The 21,089-nt window shown below is 57.3% G+C and overlaps 7 protein-coding genes across 7 annotated transcripts; 6 read left to right on the top strand and 1 right to left on the bottom strand.

The window, feature by feature from the left end:
* Positions 1-31: 31 nt before the first annotated feature.
* Positions 32-1,843, top strand: F5144DRAFT_499858 (phosphatase 2C-like domain-containing protein; the record flags this gene model as incomplete). Its single annotated transcript, XM_066786350.1, has 2 exons — positions 32-1,228; positions 1,463-1,843. The coding sequence occupies 2 exons, from the start codon at positions 32-34 to the stop codon at positions 1,841-1,843; spliced, it is 1,578 nt and encodes a 525-aa protein (XP_066638279.1).
* A 482-nt stretch (positions 1,844-2,325) lies between these two features.
* F5144DRAFT_596698 (heterokaryon incompatibility Het-C) lies at positions 2,326-4,940 on the bottom strand (the record flags this gene model as incomplete). The annotated part of the gene is made up of 8 exons (XM_066790823.1): positions 2,326-2,660; positions 2,720-3,084; positions 3,143-3,799; positions 3,849-3,888; positions 3,951-4,080; positions 4,138-4,524; positions 4,578-4,738; positions 4,796-4,940. 8 exons carry the CDS (start codon positions 4,938-4,940, stop codon positions 2,326-2,328), a joined length of 2,220 nt encoding a protein of 739 aa, XP_066638280.1.
* A 1,005-nt stretch (positions 4,941-5,945) lies between these two features.
* On the top strand, positions 5,946-7,596 carry F5144DRAFT_400979 (uncharacterized protein). The gene is made up of 2 exons (XM_066784827.1): positions 5,946-7,038; positions 7,091-7,596. The coding sequence occupies exons 1-2, from the start codon at positions 6,290-6,292 to the stop codon at positions 7,479-7,481; spliced, it is 1,140 nt and encodes a 379-aa protein (XP_066638281.1). The 5' UTR covers positions 5,946-6,289; the 3' UTR covers positions 7,482-7,596.
* Positions 7,597-8,146: 550 nt separating this feature from the next.
* Positions 8,147-10,015, top strand: F5144DRAFT_499984 (uncharacterized protein; the record flags this gene model as incomplete). Its single annotated transcript, XM_066786354.1, has 4 exons — positions 8,147-8,817; positions 8,873-9,178; positions 9,232-9,705; positions 9,757-10,015. 4 exons carry the CDS (start codon positions 8,147-8,149, stop codon positions 10,013-10,015), a joined length of 1,710 nt encoding a protein of 569 aa, XP_066638282.1.
* A 2,782-nt stretch (positions 10,016-12,797) lies between these two features.
* On the top strand, positions 12,798-16,003 carry F5144DRAFT_616306 (uncharacterized protein; the record flags this gene model as incomplete). The annotated part of the gene is made up of 5 exons (XM_066791831.1): positions 12,798-13,797; positions 13,874-14,209; positions 14,267-14,308; positions 14,387-15,359; positions 15,423-16,003. Exons 1-5 carry the CDS (start codon positions 13,231-13,233, stop codon positions 16,001-16,003), a joined length of 2,499 nt encoding a protein of 832 aa, XP_066638283.1. The 5' UTR covers positions 12,798-13,230.
* A 74-nt stretch (positions 16,004-16,077) lies between these two features.
* On the top strand, positions 16,078-16,709 carry F5144DRAFT_587367 (uncharacterized protein). The gene has a single exon (XM_066789836.1). It carries the CDS (start codon positions 16,160-16,162, stop codon positions 16,463-16,465), a length of 306 nt encoding a protein of 101 aa, XP_066638284.1. The 5' UTR covers positions 16,078-16,159; the 3' UTR covers positions 16,466-16,709.
* On the top strand, positions 16,583-17,184 carry F5144DRAFT_587368 (uncharacterized protein). The gene has a single exon (XM_066789837.1). The coding sequence runs from the start codon at positions 16,621-16,623 to the stop codon at positions 16,975-16,977; it is 357 nt and encodes a 118-aa protein (XP_066638285.1). The 5' UTR covers positions 16,583-16,620; the 3' UTR covers positions 16,978-17,184.
* Positions 17,185-21,089: the final 3,905 nt, after the last annotated feature.

Consider the following 21,089-nt stretch of genomic DNA (forward strand, 5'->3'; position numbering starts at 1 on the left):
CCACCAGACAACACACACAAGAAGCCCTAGCATGTCGGCATGCGCACTACGAGCCGCCCGATCGCGACGGCCCCTCCGAGCCCCGGCTCCGGCCCCGGCGCGAACATCGGCAACGGTTCTCCGGGTTATGACGAACCTTCGCGGCCAGCACAGCCAGACATTGATCAACCACTCTTTCAAGCGAGGCTTCCACAATTACTTCGTGACCCACCTACCTTCGTCGTCGTTACACCCGGACTCCCGGTCGTCAGCCGGCCCCGGTCATAAGTTGCCTAGGTCCGCCTCGACACCCCACACCCCGGCACCGGGGTCCGCTCCGGCCGTGGCCCCTCCGAACATGCCCAGCCGCGACCTGACAGTCGTCCGAATACCGCTCCGGAGCGCCAAGCACCACTTCGGCGTCTCCGAGTCCCGCGGACAGCGCTGCTATAACGAGGATACAAACCAGGCCGGCACCATTCGCATTCCCGCTTTCGCAAAGAGGGTGCCCGTCAGTTTGGTGCGCCACCAGGCCGCAAAAACAGCCGGAGAGGGCACCAGCGCCGACAGCGCCCTGGGGGATCCGCAGATCTTCTACTTTGGCGTCTTCGATGGCCACGGCGGCAGCGAGTGCAGCCAATTCCTGCGGGAGGAGCTGCACGGGTATATCGAGGAGGCCGCTGCCGAGTTTGGGCTAGAGAGCAGTCTCAAGAGGGACCCCGCGGCTCCCGACTCGATGAGGGATCCGGAAACCATATTTGGCCAGCGGGATCCCGCACCACAATTCCCGGGCGAAACCCAAGGTCAAAGTCAAGAAGCCGCCGCCGCCGACGGCTCGGAAGGGCTCCGGCTACAATCCTCGCTCCTCGCCGAATACAAGCGCACCATCGGCGGTTACTTCCGCCGCTTTCGCCCCAACTACTTCACCGCCCCCATGGCCCCGTCCATGCGCGACCCCTCCTCCTCCTCCTTATCCGACCCACCATCCTCCCTCTCCGACCCCTCCACACACACCCCCCAACGACCCTCCCAGCCCTCCCCCCCATCCCTCGAATCCGTCCTCACCTACGCCTTCCTCCGCGCCGACCTCGACTTCGTCACCGCCCAAGCGCGCAAGCCCGACCCCGACGACCCCTACATCTCCGACATCCCCCTCAACGAAGACGAAATCCTCGGCTCCCCCCACCTGCCCCCCTCCGGGCACGGCATCGGCGGGCCCGCACGCTTCAAAGGCGGCTCCACCGCCTCCGTCGCCCTGATCTCCACCCCCACCCCGTCCCCCTTCTGGCACCCGGCCGCGCACTCCACCCTCGTGGTCGCCCACGTCGGCGACACGCGCGTCCTGCTCTGCGAGACGGCCACGGGCCGCCCGCTGCCGCTCACCTCGGACCACCACCCGTCCTCCCCCGCCGAGTCGCGCCGCCTGCGCCGCTACGTCACCACCTCGGTCGTCACCGACTCCTTCGGCGAGGAGCGCATCCAGGGCCTGGCGAACAGCCGCGCCTTTGGCGACATGCAGAGCAAACGCATCGGCGTGTCGGCCGAGCCGGACGTGGTGCGCGTGGCGCTGCGCCCGGCCGAGTTTGCGTTCCTGGTGCTGGTCAGTGATGGGGTGAGTGGGTCGCTGGGGGATCAGGAGATTGTCGATGTGGTGAAGGAGGCGGCCACGCCGGAGGAGGGGGCGAGGAAGGTGGTCGAGTATGCGACGGAGGTGTCGGCGGATGGGGATAATGCGACGTGTTTGGTGGTGAGGTTGGGGGGGTGGGAGAGGAGGAGTGAGGGTGGCGTGGGGAGTTTGGGGACCAGGGAGGTCAGGGAGATGAGGAGGGCTGAGGCGGCGGATCCGCGGAGGAGGGGGAGGTAGTGCGGTGGTGGTGGTGACGATCTTTTTTGGCTTTCTGGCTTTCTGGTTTTCTGGGTTTTTTTTTTCCCTCTCCTTTGTTCTCTTGTCTTACCGTTTTTACTTGCTAATTTGGCGGGTTGGTTGTTGTTTCTTTTGTTATTGTTGAAAACGCTATCGTAATATGCACAGCACTGTCTGCTTTTCTCTTTTGTAGTGTAGTTTTGATGGGTTAGTCGGTTGGCGACGGCATTGCGTTGGGTACTGCATAGCACGGGGGGGCCAGACTCATTTTGGGCAAGAATAAAAAGACGCTCAAGGCACAGACAGGGAGCGGGGACGGACGGCGTTTGGGCGGATGGGTGGCTAGACTAGATTTTTGCAAATCCTCACGACGGGCGTCCGTCTCTGTAAAACCGGTCTGAAATCTGAACTATGGACGACAGAATACCATACCCCAAGCACAATCCAAACAAGCCCCTCCCTACTGCATAACACTTCCTCACTCACTCACCCCCTTTCCTCCCTAATACCGCGGGTAATGACCTCCCCACGAAGGCGGCTGCTGGCCGTGTGGGGGGTAGGCCCCCGGCTGCGGCGGCTGACCATACGCACCGCCCTGGGGGTGACCGCCGTACTGCGGCTGCGGCGGCGGCGGCTGGTGCTGGTGGTGCTGCTGTCCATAACCCCCCTGACCCGGATACCCCTGGTGCGCTCCATACGAGGCCTGCGCGGGAGGCGGCGTCGGGTGCCCGTAGCTGGCCGCGTAGCCCCCCGACCCGGGGGTTCCCGTATACGACTGCGGCGTCTGCGGGCCGCTGCCTGAGTAGTACGCCGCCGCCTGGCCGTGCATCTGTGGCGGCGCGTGCTGCCCACCGCCACCCGCAGCCGGGCTTGCACCGAGCTCGCGCGCGTCGCGGTTCACGCTCTGGATGTGCGACCACAGCGACCCGGCCGGCTTTCCGTGCCCGCCGTCGGAGCCGTGGCCACAGCCCCCCGGGTGGCCGCCGCCCGAGACGGAGCGCGAGCCGGCCTCGCCGCTGAGGACGTGGTTCTTGTGGTTCTTGACTGACTCGGACGACAGCATGTGGTCGAGGCGGCTGCGGTACGGCGTCTCCTGGGCCCACTTGCGCACCGTCTCGAACATCTCGCGCTGGATCTCGATCTGCTCGTTGCGCGCCGCCGGGTGGTGGAACGCGCGCAGTATGTCGTCGAGCACCTCGTCTACGGGCACGCCGGGGTTCTCCCACGCGTACATGATGCGTCTGCGTGTCAAGGGGAGGTTAGGAGACTGCAAAAGGGGTGGGGACGGAAGGAACCTACGGGACGACGTATTGCAGGATGGTCACGGACACGCGGCCGCCGCACGAGTTGAGGATGTTGGTGAAGTGGTCCTTGGACAGCATCGAGTGGGTCGGGTCGGAGCAGCGCGGGTTGTTCCAGGGCTCGAACTGCTGCTGGGCGCTCGTGGCAATCAGGCCCGACGAGCCCTCCTTGAGCGCCTTGCTGACCTGGTTGATGATGGGCCGCACAAAGGGTGCCAACAGGCCGAGAATGAAGGCCGTCAGCGTCTCGCTGATGTGCTCGAGCAGGCTCTCCAGCCCCGGTACCTTGGAGATCATGTTGTTGATGGACCGCACGATCCTATCGCGGAACTGCATGATCGGGTAAATCTGTCCCGAGACCTTGACCGGGTCGAAGTTGGGGCTCATCCCGGGCATGACGTTTACGTTGCTGGCGTCGCGCGCGTTCTCCCTCTCCTGGGCGGCGGACGCAGCCTTGAGGTCCCTAGCTTGCGAAGCGAAACCATCGCCGACGCCAGGGAGCTGGCCCAGCATGGAAATGAAATCGCCGCCGCCACCCGAGCCGGATCCGAAGAAGCCCCGCTGACCGCTGCTGGAGTTGTTGGCCTGCTCGGCGTTTTTGAGGGCGATGTCGATTTCGTCGACTTCGGACTGGGTGAAGTGGTCGGTGGCCTCGCTGGTCTGGGTTAGTGCAGGATGGGCGGATGGGGATCAGACAGGCTTACCCGAGAACCGAGTGCAAGAAGTCAACAGCTCCAAAAGTGCCTATAGATTCCGTCAGTTCCGACTCACATGACATGCTTATTGCCCTGCCCCTATTCACGTACCAGTGACAAGAGGATAGACCGATTTCCCGTTCAGGTGGATCTGGGTTGAGCTGCCACAATGGGGGAAGACGCTGTGGTGGCCCAGCTCGATGAGGGCCAGCTCGCAGTAGTTGGTGTGAGCGCCCCAGTCCTAGCCGCGGTTAGTCCGTCTGTCGTCTGCCACTATACCGCCAACGATAAGACTTACCTCCATGCAGTGCAGGGCCTGGCCAAGGCACCGCAGAGCTTCGCACAGGTCGGCCTCCTTGCCAGACGTGCCGCTGGCCCCGCTGGTATAGACGCGGGCGAAGTGGATGCTGCGGGCGAAGCTCCAGCGCAGATAACCGGCACTCGTGGCCCAACCGCCGCTCTCGTTGGCAATGTAGTTCTTCATCCCAGTGCGGGGATCGATCTCGAGCTCTCTGGGGTTAATGGGACCTCGCAGACGGGGATCATATTCACGGGCATCTTTATCGTCAGCATATCCACGGGGGTTATCGATGTGCTCCTCGGGCCGGTAGACACCCAGCCGCTCCTCGGTAACCTCAAACTCCTCCGTCGCATAGCCGTTGGCCATGAAAGAGAGCACCCAGACCTGGCACGTCAACAGGTTGGCCACGACGCTTAAGTTTGCCGTGAGGGACTCACAATGATTCGGATAGTGGCCGCGTTGATGCCCTTCAAGCTGCCGACATCGATGGCTTGGGAGTAATCTCTAAGCCAGTTGCCGAAGTAAACGCGCCCGATCATCATGGTCGTCCATTTCTTGCCGTGAAGAAAGGCGACCGTCTTGAGCATATCCTCGATATCTTTGGGGCAGACCGTCAGCCATGCGCCGGGACCAAGATAAGCCTATCATCACCAACCTCCATGTCTCCAATTGTGACCCTCGACTTGGGCGATAGAAGGAATGTTGCCGGCGCCGAACGCTGCCGCTTTTCCAGGAAGAACCACAAGCAGCAAAGCGAGGACCAGGAGCGCATTGCCCCAGCCCGGTCTAACGCTCGCCATGATGTTTTGGTTGTGTTTATCAGAAAAAATAAGAAAAATAGCCGAAAATCCTGGTTGCGCTGCAGAATGCGATTCGACGGCTCCTTTCCTGGAAGTCGGTCGCAGGCTGCAGGAATGAAATTCGAGTGGCAAGTCCAAGTCGTAGACGGTTAGATGGCAAACTCGGAGTAACCCACAGACGGCGGCCTCTCTTGAAGTCCCTACACAGTCTCAGCTGAAATATGGGATAGCCTGGAAACTGGAAACGCTGGAGGGATGCTGGTGGTCTCAAGGCGCCAAGAGCCGAGATTCCTTTACGTCAGATCCAACCTTCTTCTTTTCTTCTGTTATTGCTTGCAAGGACTGCCTCCTTTGATGCTGAACATACAACAATAATAACACCTTATAGCCGCCCAAAGTATCTCTCCAGGTATCCAGTTGCAGGTAAAAAGCCCCGATATTTTTTTCAAGTTTTTAGGAACACAACCCTTTGATCGACTCGTTCTCTCTAACTCAAGAGAAAGCCTGACGAGGGTTCAAGGAGGGGCAGCTGAACCCCCGCCATGCTCACGCTAGGCAAACCTAGGCGCCAAGATTCGGAAAGCTGTTCCGTCAGTTCTGCTAGAACGATTACTGATATTAGCATACTTTGTTTTGAAAACTTCTTGTTGCATACTTGCATGCCTGAGTCAAGATGTTTCAACGCACGATGCGCATCTGTAACAACATACAGTCCATATTACAGTACTAACGTGAAACTGCCAGGTCATTTCGAACTCACTCTCTGGCATGCTTGGGTTGTGCTTCATACATAATATAGCCAGCCACTCAAGCTTTTGTCTGATCCAGTTCCATTTTTTCTTTTTTGTGAGAGCAGCACAACCATCGTCTCCCGGGCTCCGTCGTTTTCTCTTTCCAATTCTTCGGATCCCGGCTGCGGAACGAACCCGATACGGAGCCCAAGTCGGACGATTTCCAAACTGCCCGTTAGGGTGATTCAGCGCAAAGCTTGGCGAGCTTACGTACCGGCAGTAACGCCATTGTCATTCGATGCGGTTTCACGCGGATCCGAAAGATTTCGCGTCTCTGATTCGCGCTTTTCTTGGACCCCCTGGCCCAAATCTGATCCGCCTATTCCGCAACAGTCGGGACTCGTTCGTTCCTCCCCTGACTGGGAGCGGCCTGGAGTTTTCTTTTCGTCCGAGTTTCGTTTGACTTCTCCTTTTTGACCTTACATTTGCGCTGGTCCCAGCAACACTTGTTGCTCTCCCTCTTCGACCTGCTCCGTCTCCCGAAACCGCCGGGCATAAGCGCATGCCAAAACCTCCATCTCGATCGAGTTCGACCGCCCTAAAACGGGAATCGCAAGTATGCCTGGCCGAACACTCCCGACTTTCACCCTCGCCGAGGTCGAGGCGCATAACTCGGCCAAGTCTTGTTATGTTACCTTGGGGAAGAATGTCTACGACGTGACCGATTTCATCGATGCGCACCCCGGCGGCGGCGAACTGGTGCTCGAGTACGCCGGCAAGGACATCAAGGACATCCTCGAGGACGAGGCGTCACACGAACATTCCCAAGCCGCCTACGAGGTGCTCGAAGACTCACACATCGGCTTCCTCGCTTCCGCCAACGGGTCTGCCAACGGAAAGGCAGAGGTTGGGAATGGCAATGGCACGGCCAATGGGGAATCGAATGGCGCGAACGGCACTCCTGTGCATCCCAGGACGGGCATGTCCTGCGAGGAGGACCTGAGCAAGGATACCGACATCTCCTCCGATTACAAGACACACAAGTTTCTCGACCTAAGCCGACCGTTGTTCCCGCAAGTCTGGTTTGGCGGCTTCTCCAAAGACTTCTATCTCGACCAGGTTCACCGGCCGCGCCACTACAAGGGTGGAGAGTCGGCCCCCCTGTTTGGCAACTTCCTCGAGCCTCTCACCAAGACGGCGTGGTGGGTGGTCCCGACACTGTGGCTGCCGTGTGTCTCCTACGGCCTCTACATCGCGAGCCCGGGGTTCACCAGCCCCCTGGGGGAAGCGGGCTGCTTCGCATTTGGCTTGTTCGCCTGGACACTCATCGAATACGTCCTGCATCGGTTCTTGTTCCACTTGGATAAGTGAGTCACATTCTTCCCACACACCAGCCTTCCGCCTTCTAACCCTTCTCAGTTACCTCCCCGATAACCGGGTTGGCATTACCCTCCACTTCACCCTTCACGGCATCCACCATTACCTCCCCATGGACAAGTACCGCCTAGTCATGCCGCCAACTCTTTTTGTTGCGTTGGCCCTCCCGTTCTGGAAGGTGGCACACGGCATTTTCTTCTGGGACTGGTACATGGGGACAGCTGCCTACTGCGGCGGCGTCTTCGGCTACATCTGCTACGACATGACACACTACTTCCTGCACCACCAAAACCTCCCGCTGTGGTGGAAGCAGCTCAAGAAGTACCACCTCGAACACCACTTCCTGGATTACGAGAACGGCTTTGGTGTCACAAGCCCCCTCTGGGACATGGTTTTCGGCACTGGGTTTGAGACGAAGCCCAAGAAGATTTAAATGGATTGGAACACATGAGTTAATGATTGGGGCTCGGTACATATATCTTGTAATGAGGCGGGCACGTACACATCACGACATCTCCGAGCAGTTATTCTCGCTGAACCTCCGACGGGTTCCAGCCTTCTCTCTCCTCAGTCGATGGTCACCGAGCGTCTGGGTTCTCGGTTTTAGGGGGTGAGGGATATTGCGTCTTCAGGGATTTAGTTTCCTCCCGCGTGGACTGTTGATGTCATTGTCCTTACAATACATAATGTTAATATTGCGACGGTTTGGACTACATACCTGTCTCGTCACAATCACCTGCATCCTGTGCAATCAAGTCATGATATCATCGCCCAAGTTCCATGATAAACGGCCGCATTACACGGCATGGCCTGCGAACCGTGCGCGATACTGTATTCACACCGTACCCACACAGTGAGTCGGTGACTTTCACTTGCATTTAGCGCGAATCTCTCACGTGACACATCATTTCGATTCAATTGTGCCCATTTGCCATTGCCGCTTGCCTCTCTCCTCTTTCAGGCATCCGTCGACCGACCAACTTCACTCGCCGAGTTGCAAATATCGCGACACGTTCCAGCTTCCATAATCGCACCCCAGAGACATTCTAGTGCAAAGAAGAAATAGTGATTGATTGAATCATCGAGCCAGTTGCCAAAATGTCAGGCTTAGACGTGGAAGCCCTCCTTGATTCGACTGCTTCCTCCAAGGAGCAGACCGGCAAGGTTACCGCTAATGGCGACTCACCCCAGACCGGAAGCCGCAGCGAGCACGACCGGGATCGCGAGCGCGATAGAGACCGACGCAGCCGTGATCGCAGCCGAGATGGCGACCGAGACCGAGACCGAGACCGGGGCCATCGCCGCCGAGATCGTAGCGCCGGTCGCCACCGAAATTCGTCCAGCGGGCGGAATACCCCGAGGAGTGAGGCCGGAAGCCACAAGAGTAGGCGTCGGAGCCGGAGCCGTGATTCTGGCCGACACTCACGTCGTCATAGAACCGACGGAGACTACTACCGTGGAAGCAACCGCGGTCGTGGTGGCCGCTCCCGCTCCCGCTCGCCCAACCGCTACTACCGGCCGCCCGGAGAAGACCGTCGCGACCGCGACGATCGCGGGTATCGCCGCCGAGAAGAAGAACACCGTGCCGCCAGAAACAGCACTCCCCGCGATACTTCACCGACCGGGGACGAGCGCGATCGCCGCACTGTCTTCGTCCAGCAGCTGGCCGCTCGCCTCCGTACCCGCGAGTTGAAGGAATTCTTCGAAAAGGTTGGCCCCGTTGCCGAAGCCCAGATCGTAAAGGACCGTGTTAGCAACAGGTCTAAAGGGTACGTCTCCTATTCTGCTCGTCGCTGATTGCACCGAAACTGACCCTCCCTCTAGTGTTGGCTACGTCGAGTTCAAGGGTGAAGAATCCGTTGCGGCCGCCCTCCAGCTCACTGGTCAGAAACTCCTAGGTATTCCCGTCATTGTTCAACCCACCGAGGCCGAAAAGAACCGCCAAGTCCGCAACTCGGAATCGTCCGGCCACCCCAACTCGGTCCCTTTCCACAGGCTCTATGTCGGCAACATTCATTTTAGTATCACGGAAACAGACCTCCAAAACGTCTTTGAGCCCTTTGGTGAGCTCGAGTTCGTGCAGCTACAGAAGGACGACAGCGGCCGCAGCCGAGGCTACGGTTTTGTCCAGTATGTATCCGCCTTTCCCCCTGTCGCTAGGTCATTTCTTAACATTTTCACAGGTTCCGCGATGCTGGCCAGGCCCGTGAGGCGCTTGAGAAGATGAACGGGTTCGACCTGGCCGGTCGTCCCATTCGTGTTGGGCTTGGAAACGATAAGTTCACCCCAGAGTCAACTGCCAACCTCTTACGGGGATTCCAAGGCCAGAATCAGAATCAACAGTTCCAGGGATCCTCATTCTCCGGAGCCGGGGGCCGAGGTCCCCAGGCGTCCAACTTTGACCGCGCCGGCGGCCGAGACAACGAGAAGGGTACGGGCGCTAGTGCCCTGGACGATACCGACGTCGCTGGCGTCAACTTTAACAACTACAGCCGAGACGCCCTCATGCGGAAGCTGGCAAGAACTGACGAGCCAACCAACGGCCAACCCGAGCGACAGATTCTCAAGCCCAAGACCGAGACGACGAAGCCCCTCCCCGTCAATGTCAGCATGGCGAGTCGTTGCGTGGTACTCCGCAACATGTTTGATCCCGCTGAGTATGTCTTCTACTCCCCACCAACAGAAGCAGGGTCGCTAACATCCACCAGGCAAGTGGGCGACGACTGGGCCAAGGAGCTGGAAGACGAAGTCCGGCAAGAAGCCGAGGAGAAATACGGTCACGTCGTCCACATCTCTCTCGACCCCAATTCCCAAGGCGACATCTACCTCAAGTTCGATAAGGTCTCTGGCGGAGAGAACGCCATCAAGGGCCTCAACGGTCGCTACTTTGACGGACGGATGATCACTGCTGCTCCGGTTGTGGACGCGGTCTACAGCAGTTTGTTCTCTCGCACCAAGGCGATCTAAGACACTAATCACGGGTCCCTGCTATCTGCATAGGAATTTCACAAAGGTCAGTTACCTTCCCCCACAATGTTCCCCCTCCAGACAGGTGCTGACATGACATTAGTCTCCCATTCCGCCATGCCGTACAAGGGCTTCGTTACACGCCACGATCTCGATTTTTGATGTCGATATTGGTTGGATTATTTCCCAAAAGTTTAGGAGTCGACGTCGTTTTCGCCAGCATCACTCCCGTCTTGACCACCATAGCGGCCTGGGTAGGCGCCGTCGATATCTCACTGATTTCCGCCCGCAGAACCGCTCCAGCCTTCCGCTCCATTTTCGACCAATCTTCCGCCTTTGCGATTTCGGCAATACCGCGATCATGAAGCCTCCTGTCTAGCGTTGGCGTTGCTGATTTTGTAGCTAGGCAAAACAGACTCGCATCAGCAGAGGATGGCGGTTCTGCCGTCAGAGGTGAAGCGGTCCCTCTGTGTATGACCACTTGCTTAATTCTTCTAGGTAGTTTCGAAATATAGAGTTTGAGCCTGAGCCTTGTCTTTATCCTTGTTAGTGTCGTGTGCTGCGCTTTGTATGGCTAACCTCCTAGCCTGCCTAGGTGCCATCTCCACATGTTTTGCTCCTTGTCATCGCTAAGGCGGTCATCCACCGAGATATCACTATCAAGAGCATGTACCATTCTTCCACACTCGGCTCTTTTATTCCTTGTACCTGCACTCCGCACCGGGCTAGGAGCAAGGCAGTCCCTTGATCCGTAAACCAAGTGGTTATATCTGATAAGATACCTCGCTGTCAGCCCTACTTCTCGGGCAGCTGCCCATTTAATGGTTGACATACTGGCTGCCCAGGTCTGTACAGGCAGACAAGTAGGCAACATTACTTGGGCATCTATCGATCCCCCCTTCTTTGTTCTCTCAAGTGAATTATCAGCCGGGCTCCAGAATAGCTATCCGGCCGTCGGGCGTCGGTAAGGAATCACTCTTTCCGGCCCTTTCCTTTCTTTGTCTTTGCGCCTTCCCTTCTCTAGATCTTGGCTTGTTGGAGCGCTGTTGTCCGTCACCGGCTCTGCTTTATATTTTTGGGTTCGGGTCTCTGCATTGATATCTCCTCTCATAGTCCCTGTTGGGCCACTGCTTTGAAGCCAGTTTCTGTGCAACTGCGGCCTTTTCGATTGATGGAGTTCACACCATCTTGTCGACCTTCACTCAGAGGGTGTTTGCTTGTGAAGTGGTGTCGTGTTTCGCCTGCTTTGGCACCATCAGCGTCTTTCTTTGTCTCCCCTAGCTTCCGTGTATTCGGTACCGATTGTTCTTTGACTGCCCCTTCTTCCACTTTCAACTCGCATGGCTGTCCTAGCTCCGTACTCCGTGAGTCTGGACATTCTCTCCTTTCTCATCCCATGGCTGCACCGCCCGTTGCCGTTCCCGTTGCCGTTGCTGTCGCTGTCGCTGTCGGCGTTGTTGTTACCCCTTTTGTTGTTGTTATTACCCCTTTCATGCTTATCGTCCTTTTTTTAGTCTCCAGAGTTAGGCCCGACTTGAACCCCTATTCCATATTTCACCCACTGAGCAGAATTAAGCTTGACCCCGACTTCGTGTGCGAGTAACATAATTGCTGCCTCTGGGATGGTGTTTTCCAGTTTGCTTTCCCCCAGAGCGTGGGCTGTATCGTCTATTACCGTTCCGAAGGGCTCTGCTTTTGGTGACCAAGATAGGTAAGCTGTATCTTATTCGCCCTTTGCCACGCAGCTTAGTTTTCTTTATACTTTCTCCCTTTCTATCATTTCCCCTCGTATTGCTGCTTGTGCTAACTCCTAGAAGACAGCTGCTTCCTGGTGTTGGTCAAGGACGTGGACACTGGTTTTACCAGCCACTGACTCTTAAAACCTCTAAGGTGCTTCCCGACGATGAGCTAGCACTATTTGTCGTTAGCAACGCTATCGTTTCCCGTCCGCTCTGAGTCGACTGCTAGTTGCGTCTTGCGACCGAGGACACGGTTACCAGCTTCGTCCACTCTGACTCAATGTTTTGGGGAAGGGCTATTGTCGATTGTAGTATTGGCGGTGATGGAGTCCTCAGTCGACCGAGATATATCTACCCCTTCAACCACATTGTTACCGCGGCCACAACCTATACCCCTCTCCATTTTGACAGCTTGGAAGAAGGACTAGGTTGCTATAGCAACTGTCATTGTGTCGACCGGAGTTCAAAGAGCAAGTCAACCTCCTTTTGACGACATCTTGCGTTTGGTCACAAAGCCGCGATGGTTGCTGGTCAGTGGCTGGGTTGAGGGTGTCTTTGGCTGCCATGGTCAAAGATCGCTCTCCAACTTTCAAGAAGGAATACCCAGTTGTACACTTGCTCTTCCGATAACGATCAGCCGATAGGCCCTAGTCACTGCGTTCCGTCTGACATTTGAAGACAAGGAGGGGCAACACAGTCAAGCGATTCACTCTCACACACGGTCTAAGATCCTTCACTTGAGGATATGTTACCCTAATGCCCAAGGGGTTAAGCCCTATCCTACCACAAGATCACTATTCTAATCAAATACACCAGTTGCTTCCATAAAGATCTTGGAGTTTTGGCGCCTTCTGCTGGGACTCCCCGCCTAATGCCTTCCTCTGCCCACTGAAAATTCGATTCCAACGCTCATTCCCCCTCCCCCCCCAGGTTCCCTTTCCAGCATCCTCATCCGTGAGCCCCCCGGCACTCTCCTCACCCCCTGGTTCAGATCCTCACAACCTTTGGCAACCCAGTGGCCTGCCTTCTCCCAGTCCCTCCTGTCTTGGTGTTCATCAAAGATCAGAGTTGACTTGAAGGTGGCATCTAACATCACACAAGGCCTGCCTCCTGCCACCCAGTATAAGTGGGCTGCGGCGCCCTCGAGCTCCTAGTCTTGCACATGCCCCTTATCATAGCGTGCTAAGAGCAGTACCCTCCTCCCAGCTGGCTGATTATCGGGACATCAAGAAAGAAACAGGCAGCCAATAAGAGGTTTATCCCTTTTCTCGTCTGGTTTTCTTCGTTTCCCTCTTGCACTTCTATATCCCCCCGCTCTCTGCTCCCTCTCTCCCCCTCTTTCTTCTTCCTTCCCCATCTCCAGAATTCCTCTTCTGGTTTCCTTTTTTCAAGCTCGCAACCCAACTCCGCCATCCGCGGTATTTCTTCTTACCTCTCTTCTCTTCGCTTCCAAACAGCTTCATCACACAAGCAACAATGGCTAGCTCTCATTCAGACAGCGACAGCTCCTCCAGCAGTGACGACGAGAGTGTCGTCGGCTCCGGAGGCGCGCCTCTCTACGCCTGGTCTCCGGAGAGACGCGCCTCGCGCGCAGAGGAAAACAAGGGTTTTCCTTCCCACGCCCAGCCCACTGTCCCGCGACTAGAGGATTCCATTGGTAAGAACCTCACGGTCGAGTCGGCTGTCGATAAAGAGCGAGACCCCAGAACGCCGTCGGACCAGGCGATTGAGACCCCAGCGCCGATCAAGCCGCGTCGGTCATTCTCCAAGTCAACTCTGCGGGCTGCGGCCAAAGCATTCGCGCACCCGACTGCCACCTCGACCGATGGTGTCGCGCCCTCTCTGAGCCTGTCCACCTATCCAGGCCCCGCCATTTCTTCGCAGCGTCAAGGCAGCCTTCCTATGCTTGCTCCTTCTTCTACATCGGCTTCCCAGCCGCAGAGTCGCTCTCTCATCCCGGGCTCTACTACCCATTCGTTCATCAGCGCTATGCAGGCCATGAGCCTCAACGCGGAAGAGGATAATCTCCATCCCTTCCAAAAGGTAAAGTCATTCAAGCCTATCTCAAGCCTCCCGTTCCTTCTCTTCTTCTATCCCTGCTAACAACCATCGACATCAGACTCATCGCGACCAGACTTGCAAACTGCAGGCGCGCGTCTGGGGCCTTCGCCAGGGCATGTATAGCCAGAATGCGATCCCGCCCGAGTTCCTCAAGTCATTCGACTATGACGTGCAAGAGCTCATGAGCAACACGGTCAAGATGAATCAGGCCGTCGACCGCTTGACTGCCGAGCTCAAGAAGGCGCTTACTGAGCAGGAACGCGTCCGCACCCTCGAGTCTACCATCCGCAATCTCGAGGCCGATCTTAGCGATTGGAAGTCACGCTCGCAGAATGCCGAGAAAACCCTGTCCTGCATTGCCGGGCGCAGCGACGAGGATGTGAGGACTATTCAAGTATGCCACTCATCTCATGTTCTTTGAAGTGGAAGAGTAGCTAATAGCGAATCACAGTTTCTCAAGGAGCAACTTCGCCAGAATGAGATGACTCGGACGGTAAGTACTTTCCTTCCGTCTCACTCGGTTGTTTGTTTTCTTTTCAGTAAAACATTGTTTACTAACAACAACCACCAGATCCTCCAGGAACAAGTCAACGGCAAACGGAATCTGTGGCTCAACGTCCACAGCGAGCCTCAGGACCGAGCTGCCGCTCTAGATACACTCGCCCGTTCTTCGACCCCCCTCAGCGGCCAAACCTTTGCTTTGCCCCCGACCGAGCAATCTTATGCCTCGAGTATCAGGGCCCCCCCTCCTAGTCTCCACTCGAGCAACTCTCACATTGCCAATGGCCACCCCAGCATGGACCGCTCAGGCAGCGGTACCCTTGGTAATGTAAACACCAGCGGGCTCTACTACAGCGGTGTCCCTCAGGGCCATGGCGGCCCCTTTGTCGGATATTCTCCCTTCCAGCCTATCCCCCAATCGCACTCCGGGCCCGTTGTCTACCACGGCGGCCACTCTCTTCACCAGCGCCGCCCCTCCAACACCACGGCCGCCAGCGGCCGTTCGGGCGTCGGCTACGCCGCGGTCAGCCGCCAATCGAGCGTCCCCCCCGTCCGCCCGGCTTCCGGCCCTAGACGGAACCCGAGGGCGCCCACTACCATGATCACCGAGACGGGAAGCCCCAAGGAGCGGAAGCGGGCCACGCCGGGCTCACTCGTCAGGGCCGACCTCGAAGGGTCCGACATGCTGATGTCCTGGGCCGACGAGTTCCAGTCGCTGTTCGCGCTGATCTACGGCTTCTGCGCGTCCTACTTTGACGACTTGCCGCCCATGAACGAGAGCTGGAAGCGGCAGCTCCAATCCGAGGCCAACGGCCATCTCTGGGACTACATCTGCAAGATCTGCCACAGCAACCATGAGCAGACCCGCGGCGATAACGCCATGCGCCTGCTGAACAACCGCGACTCCCGCCCCTACCTCATGCAGCGCCTCATCCTGCAGCATGTCATGGTCTTCATCTGCAGCTCCGAGGGCTGGAAGGATTACTCGGAGGATGTTGACGAGGAGATGGAGAAACTGGAGATGCGCCTGAAGAAGATGGATCGTGAGTGCCCCCCCTTCTCATCCACCAACACTCCCAATTTACTAACCACCTCCCTTTCTCCAGCCTCCAAAGCCTACGACCGCCAAACCCTCATCGACCGCCGCGCCCAGCTCATCACCGAAATGACCTCCGGCAGCAACGCCGCCGCCTTCAAAAACTTCAAACTCACCCAACACCACCAATACCTCAAGACCATGATCGGGCCCTTCCTCACCCGACTGCGCAAGACCACCCCGGCGCCGCCCCCCACCTCCCACGACGGCAGCTCCGACGGCCCCGCTCCGGCCCCGCTCCCCCCCACGCAGACCAACATCGCCAACGAGGCCTTCTACGACCTCTTCGGCATCACGACCAGCGCCTGGGAGCTGTCGACCAAGCTGTTCCAGTCGCGGCTGACGTTCCAGTACGTGTGGAACGACGGCGGCACCCGCTTCGCCGCCGAGACCCACGAGCCGCTGGACTATGTCCCCATCGGCGGGACTGGCGGTGGTGCCGGCGGGGTGACCGTGGGCGTGGCCCTGCAGAACGAGCACGCCCGCGTGCGGTTCTGCGCCACGCCCGCGGTCACGGTCAGGAATGACCAGGGGATGACCATCGGCATCAGGAATATCCTGAAGGCGGGGGTTTTGGTCCTGCGCTACTAGTGGGTAGCGGAGGGGGTTGGTGGGTGGCGGGAGCGGGCCCGGAGGGGGGATGAGTGGTGGCGGGCGGGTTGTGAAAACCGCCCGCCGGGGGGAGAGAGATTTCGGAAACCGCCCGCCGGGGGGAGAGAGATTTCGGTTTTGTTTGGAGGCCGGGACATGGATCTCGGCCGAGGATTTAATTCGGCGGGGGAAGGACTCGCATTCGGTTTTGGGTTTGGGTTTGGTCCTCTTGGGGCCCAGCTCCTAGACGGCAGCTGGGTCGGAGGACCAAGGATTCAGGATCACACCCTTCTTGGGTCACTGTTCTTTGGGATTCTCGTTTTTTTTCCGTCTGGGGTATCATCGCATCTAGGGTTCAGGCCGACGATGGCTCTTGGGACGGACGGGCGCATCATGGGACGAGATCTAGAGTGGTGCCTACTGGTAGAGAGAACCTCTTTCTACCAGGCAGGCCCACTCTAGGTCTCCAGGTACGGGAAAGGCGACTGGCTTTGGGAGTTGCTACAGGACCTTGCTTGCGTTTCTTCCCCTAGATAACACCCCCCCTTTTCGCGATTTGCACAAATGTAGAGTACATACACAACCCTTCGCCGCCAGATTACTCACACGGCCAATTCATGACATTATTAATTCTTCTTCTTTGCGCTCCTGACCTAGCTGACTGTAACCTGGTGATGGGACACTACAACATTACGTCCGACGTTAAAATTAGGGAGGAACCGTCACGTCGTATCGGCGGGAGTGGCGCGTGCATGATGGGAAAGGGGAAGAATCCCCGGACGACTACTATTCCAAGTGCGGGGAGACGGGGTTCACCACCGGATCATTACGAAGTCGAAGTCCAAGGTAACCGGTACCCTTCCCAAGCCCAAAATATCACAGAAGAGAATAATAAGAAAAGCCATGACGACGACGACGACCCCGATCACGGAGCGGCCCCCTCCCCCGATATGCCCGAGATCAGCGGCAGTTGAGGCGGAGAGGGTTGTAAGGATACCACTTGGCTCAGCCGGGTGATCTGCGCCGTGCAGGCCGGAGGGTGTTGCGTTGGGGGGCAGAAGTCCGAGCCGCTGCCAAGTTTTCCCGGCCGCGCAATGTCCGGCTCCCTCCTTCGTATCCACAAGCCTGCATTATCGCCGCCATGAATCTCGCCGCCCGTGGTGGTGGTAGTGGTGGTGGTGGTAGTGGTGGTGGTGGTAGTGGTGGTGGTGGTAGTGGTGTAGCCCAAGACAAGGTCCCAAGACAAGGACAAGACAAAAAATGACAAGCCAAACAAACCGACAAGCCCATTCAACACGGCAAGGAATCAGGGAAAACAACCACCCCATCCCGTCACTTCCCGACGTCAGAATCAGGAGACCACCCATCACAACGCAAGCAAACCACCCTCGCATGCCCGATCCAGCCCGATCCCCAACCCGTGATCTCCGCCGGGTCTGCCACACCAAAACATCAAGCCACACCAGGCCGGCCGAGAACAGAGCTATTGGCATTGGGAAACCCTCCGAGGTTTTTCCCCCTGAGCAAGCACACCACGCCGCCGCCGTCGCCGCCGCTCAAAACGAGCAACCGGCTTCCCCCCCCCCCCTGCATGTCTCAGAGACGGATAGACAGATAGCCCTTGTTCAGCTCGGTATTGGACGGAGGGGCTCAGGCCAATATTGAAACAAAAAGCCCAGAAAGCCCAAAAGCTAACTGTTGGTGGGGTGGAGGGCGGGTTGATAGCGCAAGCCAGAGACACCGCCGCATTATTCCCATGTCATGTCGCATAGGACAGACGACGGCGGACAGACATGTCTCGACAGAGTTGGAGACGGTTTAACGAACTCACAACCCCCGAGACCCCCTCCATTCCATGACCCGTCACAGAAGCATCAAAGTAACCCCCTCCCCCACACGCACAGCACAGCCAGCCCTGTTAATCCCGGGGTTCATCCATGTAGCAATGTACATACATACCCACAACGTCCCGGCCGATCACCGCCCAGATAGCAGCGCGCAAGACGGCAGGACCTTGGTCGTTGGTTGGTGTCAGGCGTCGACGAGGTTGTGGTGGTTGCAGGATGCACAGTGCGTGCGCCGTTCAATACCTTGACATGATGTATTTGCACTAGTCCCCGTGTGTTCCCCTCCCCCTGTGCCCCTCACCAAACCCTCTTCCAGCTGCCTCCGCATTTGCCAAGAGCAGTAAGGATGTCTTGGCGATGGTAGGAGCGGGTCGAGCGGGCCAACTTGGGGGAGCCAAGAAGCCAAGCCCAGATGGGTTGATGGCTTTCTCCGTCAATTTTCTTGTTCCTGTGTCTTGTCGTCCTCTCCAGTTAGCTAGCGCCTGCGGTGCGCCGAAGCGAAGGCATGCTCGGTTACCCGTGCGGCATGCTTGCTTTTTCACCATGTTGCTGCTACTGATGCGACGCTATCGACGGCGCTTTTCTGCAAGATCCACGCTGAGCGGCAGGCAATCCCACCAAAGAGAGAGGGATATAACTCGGGAGAAAGAGAGAAAGAGATAATGCACGATTACACAGTGTGATTGTGGGATATTACCTGAGGTCGTCAATTCGCAAAGGGGGCTGGCCAGCGATTGTGACTTGCCTGTCATCCAAAAAGGTGTGGTTGACATGGGTCATGGAGGCGAAGCACAATGGGCAGCCGAACAAAGTGAGTGATCACTATCGCTTCCCTCGAGGTGATAGTGTCCGGGTGTGAGATGGTTCCGCGATGGTGGTCAGTTCTTGGGAAGGACGAGGCTGATGGCGCAACGCCGCCCTGCGTGAAATCCGGGGTGAAAGAACCGTATCGTCGGGTTGACTAGGGGCCGGCCGTGGCGCTGCTTTACAGGTAGCCAATGGCGTTCTTGTCATCGGGTTCGCGCGGAGACGCCGGAGACACCGGAAACGCAGTCGTGGATGTATTCGTAACATGTATCCGGTGAATTGGACAATACCATACTGGTCGGGCAAATTCCCATGCTCTCCGGAACCACAGACCTGTACCAACCTGCTTGGTACTGGCCTGGGGCCGGGTGGGTGTTTCTTGATGTCAGCTTTCGGGCCCTTTGCTTATTGTGATCTCCCGGGGAGCATGAAACTGTTCTGTGGCATCGAGACAAGGTTCCATGGTTGTGGTCAAGGCCGAACCACGCTACTGGTGTGACGAACCAGAGCCTGAGATCACTCGCATAAGGACCGTGTGCTTCCCAGCTCCTCGGGGCTGGAGAAGATAACGGTGGTCTGTGGTGCGATGGCCTCTCTTCATTGGGAAAGGGGCTTGCGGCGTGTTGGGTTCTTTGACATGGTCCATCGGGGCAAATGGTGCCTCGCTCAGCGAAACGGTTGGCTTGAGCCCCGGACGCGAGCAACGCTGTCTGAGACATGAGGACTCCTCGTGCCAGAAGAGGGAAACGCCTGGCCCATCCTGGCGCCCATCCTGGCGCCAATTCCCCGTCACATGTCCAGGCAGGTGACAGTCTGAATGAGGGGCTAAAAATGGAAAAGAAAACCGAGAAAAGGAAGAGGCAAGAAAGAAAAAAACCACGAGCAAAATAAATTAAATAAAAGAGACCGAGTCAAATAAAAAGTAGACTTTGGGCTTTCGAGTAACTTTCTTTTCGTTCCTCTAGTCGAAGGTTCGGCCTTTTTTGTTTTTTGGCCAGAGAGTGCTTATGTACTTTGTAACAGTCCGGCGGAGTGTTGACCAGCGAGCCACCGCAACGGCCGAAGCTCAGCAACAGCATCGCCGCCGTCTGATGCACGAGGTTGCTCGGATGCGAGTCTGCGGCACAGTGAGGCACCAAGAGCGATCGCCCTCCATCCTCATTCCCCACTCTCGAATGATTACGGGGCATGACGTGCATGGCAACGGGGCTGGTGATGGCAGGGTCGTCGAGATTGCCGGGAAGGGACCTAACAGACCAACCGGCCTGAAGGCCTGACGGTCTGCTTGCTGCCCACGCTGCTAACGCTGTCACGTTTCCATGGCGAAGAGTTGAAAGCGTAGGGTTGCATCGCTTGGTCCAAAGCGGCGCCGTGTTGCGCTGGGTTGTGACCAAATCGGTGCAGTTCCTTAGGTATGGGAGGAGTCAGGCCACTTGTGCCTCGACCGCAGAAACTGGCTCCTTTCCCCTGCAGACGGCCGGAGAAGAAAGAAGAAAAAATGAGGAGAGTGCTCGATCCTGCTTGATTAAGCCGGGAAGGCGCATGCAGTTCGAGCAACGGCTAAGCACGAAGCCGCTTTTGTGTTCGCCGGACTCCCCAAGGCAAAACACGGCCCAAAATGAAAGAAGGAAGGACCAAATCTGACGAGGGAAGGACCCCGAGTCGCTGCAAGCCAGAAAGAGCACTCGGCCGTTGTCGCTGTTTTAAAAAAACTAAGATAAAAAAATGCGGCAGCGGCGACCGTGAACGGTGGCGGAACCCGTCGTCCCGATTTCCTCATGCCACCCGGTCGGTGTCTCCATTGCCCTCTCTCTTGGTGAGAGAAGGCACGAATTGGTGCGTGAGACCTGCATCGTATCAAAGCTGATGATTGGCCTAGGTGAGCTGAGGCGGTTGAGGCTATTACCGTTTGGGGATTCTGGAGGGTTGCCGACGAGAAGGACACCGCCCGCATTGTCTGTCGTTTTCGCGTGGTGTGCTCCTAGTCCGTTCTCACCTCGAATGCGCGATGATGACCTGCGGACTATTTCGGAGTAACTTCTTGAGCATTTATCCCGATCTTATCTGTCCCATGGATTTCGTTCCTCTCGGGGAGCATTTTAGAGCTCTGTCTGACTTCGGGTTTTCGCGGCATTCACGCTCCCACGCTAAGCAGCATTAACTTCACACCAGAGATTGGAGACAACATCATCGTGGCCTTGTCTCAAGCAGAATCACCGACAACTTTGATGCCCGGGAATGCCCGACTTCCCTTCGATTGTAGTTAGGGCATTTTTGTTCTCCGAATGCCAAGTTTTGCTCTGGTCGACGCGGAGATACCTTGGGCAGCGACGGAGGTTTTAAACCACTTAGAACTGCAGCAGCTGGAGAAAGAAGCAGAGAACGGTCTGGACCATCTAACCAATTCCACGACGCCATCGTTCCCGACTCCA

Source organism: Chaetomium tenue (genome assembly GCF_020726465.1).
Source record: "Chaetomium tenue strain MPI-SDFR-AT-0079 chromosome Unknown F5144scaffold_8, whole genome shotgun sequence".
In the NCBI taxonomy this organism is placed as follows: Eukaryota; Fungi; Ascomycota; class Sordariomycetes; order Sordariales; family Chaetomiaceae; genus Chaetomium; species Chaetomium tenue.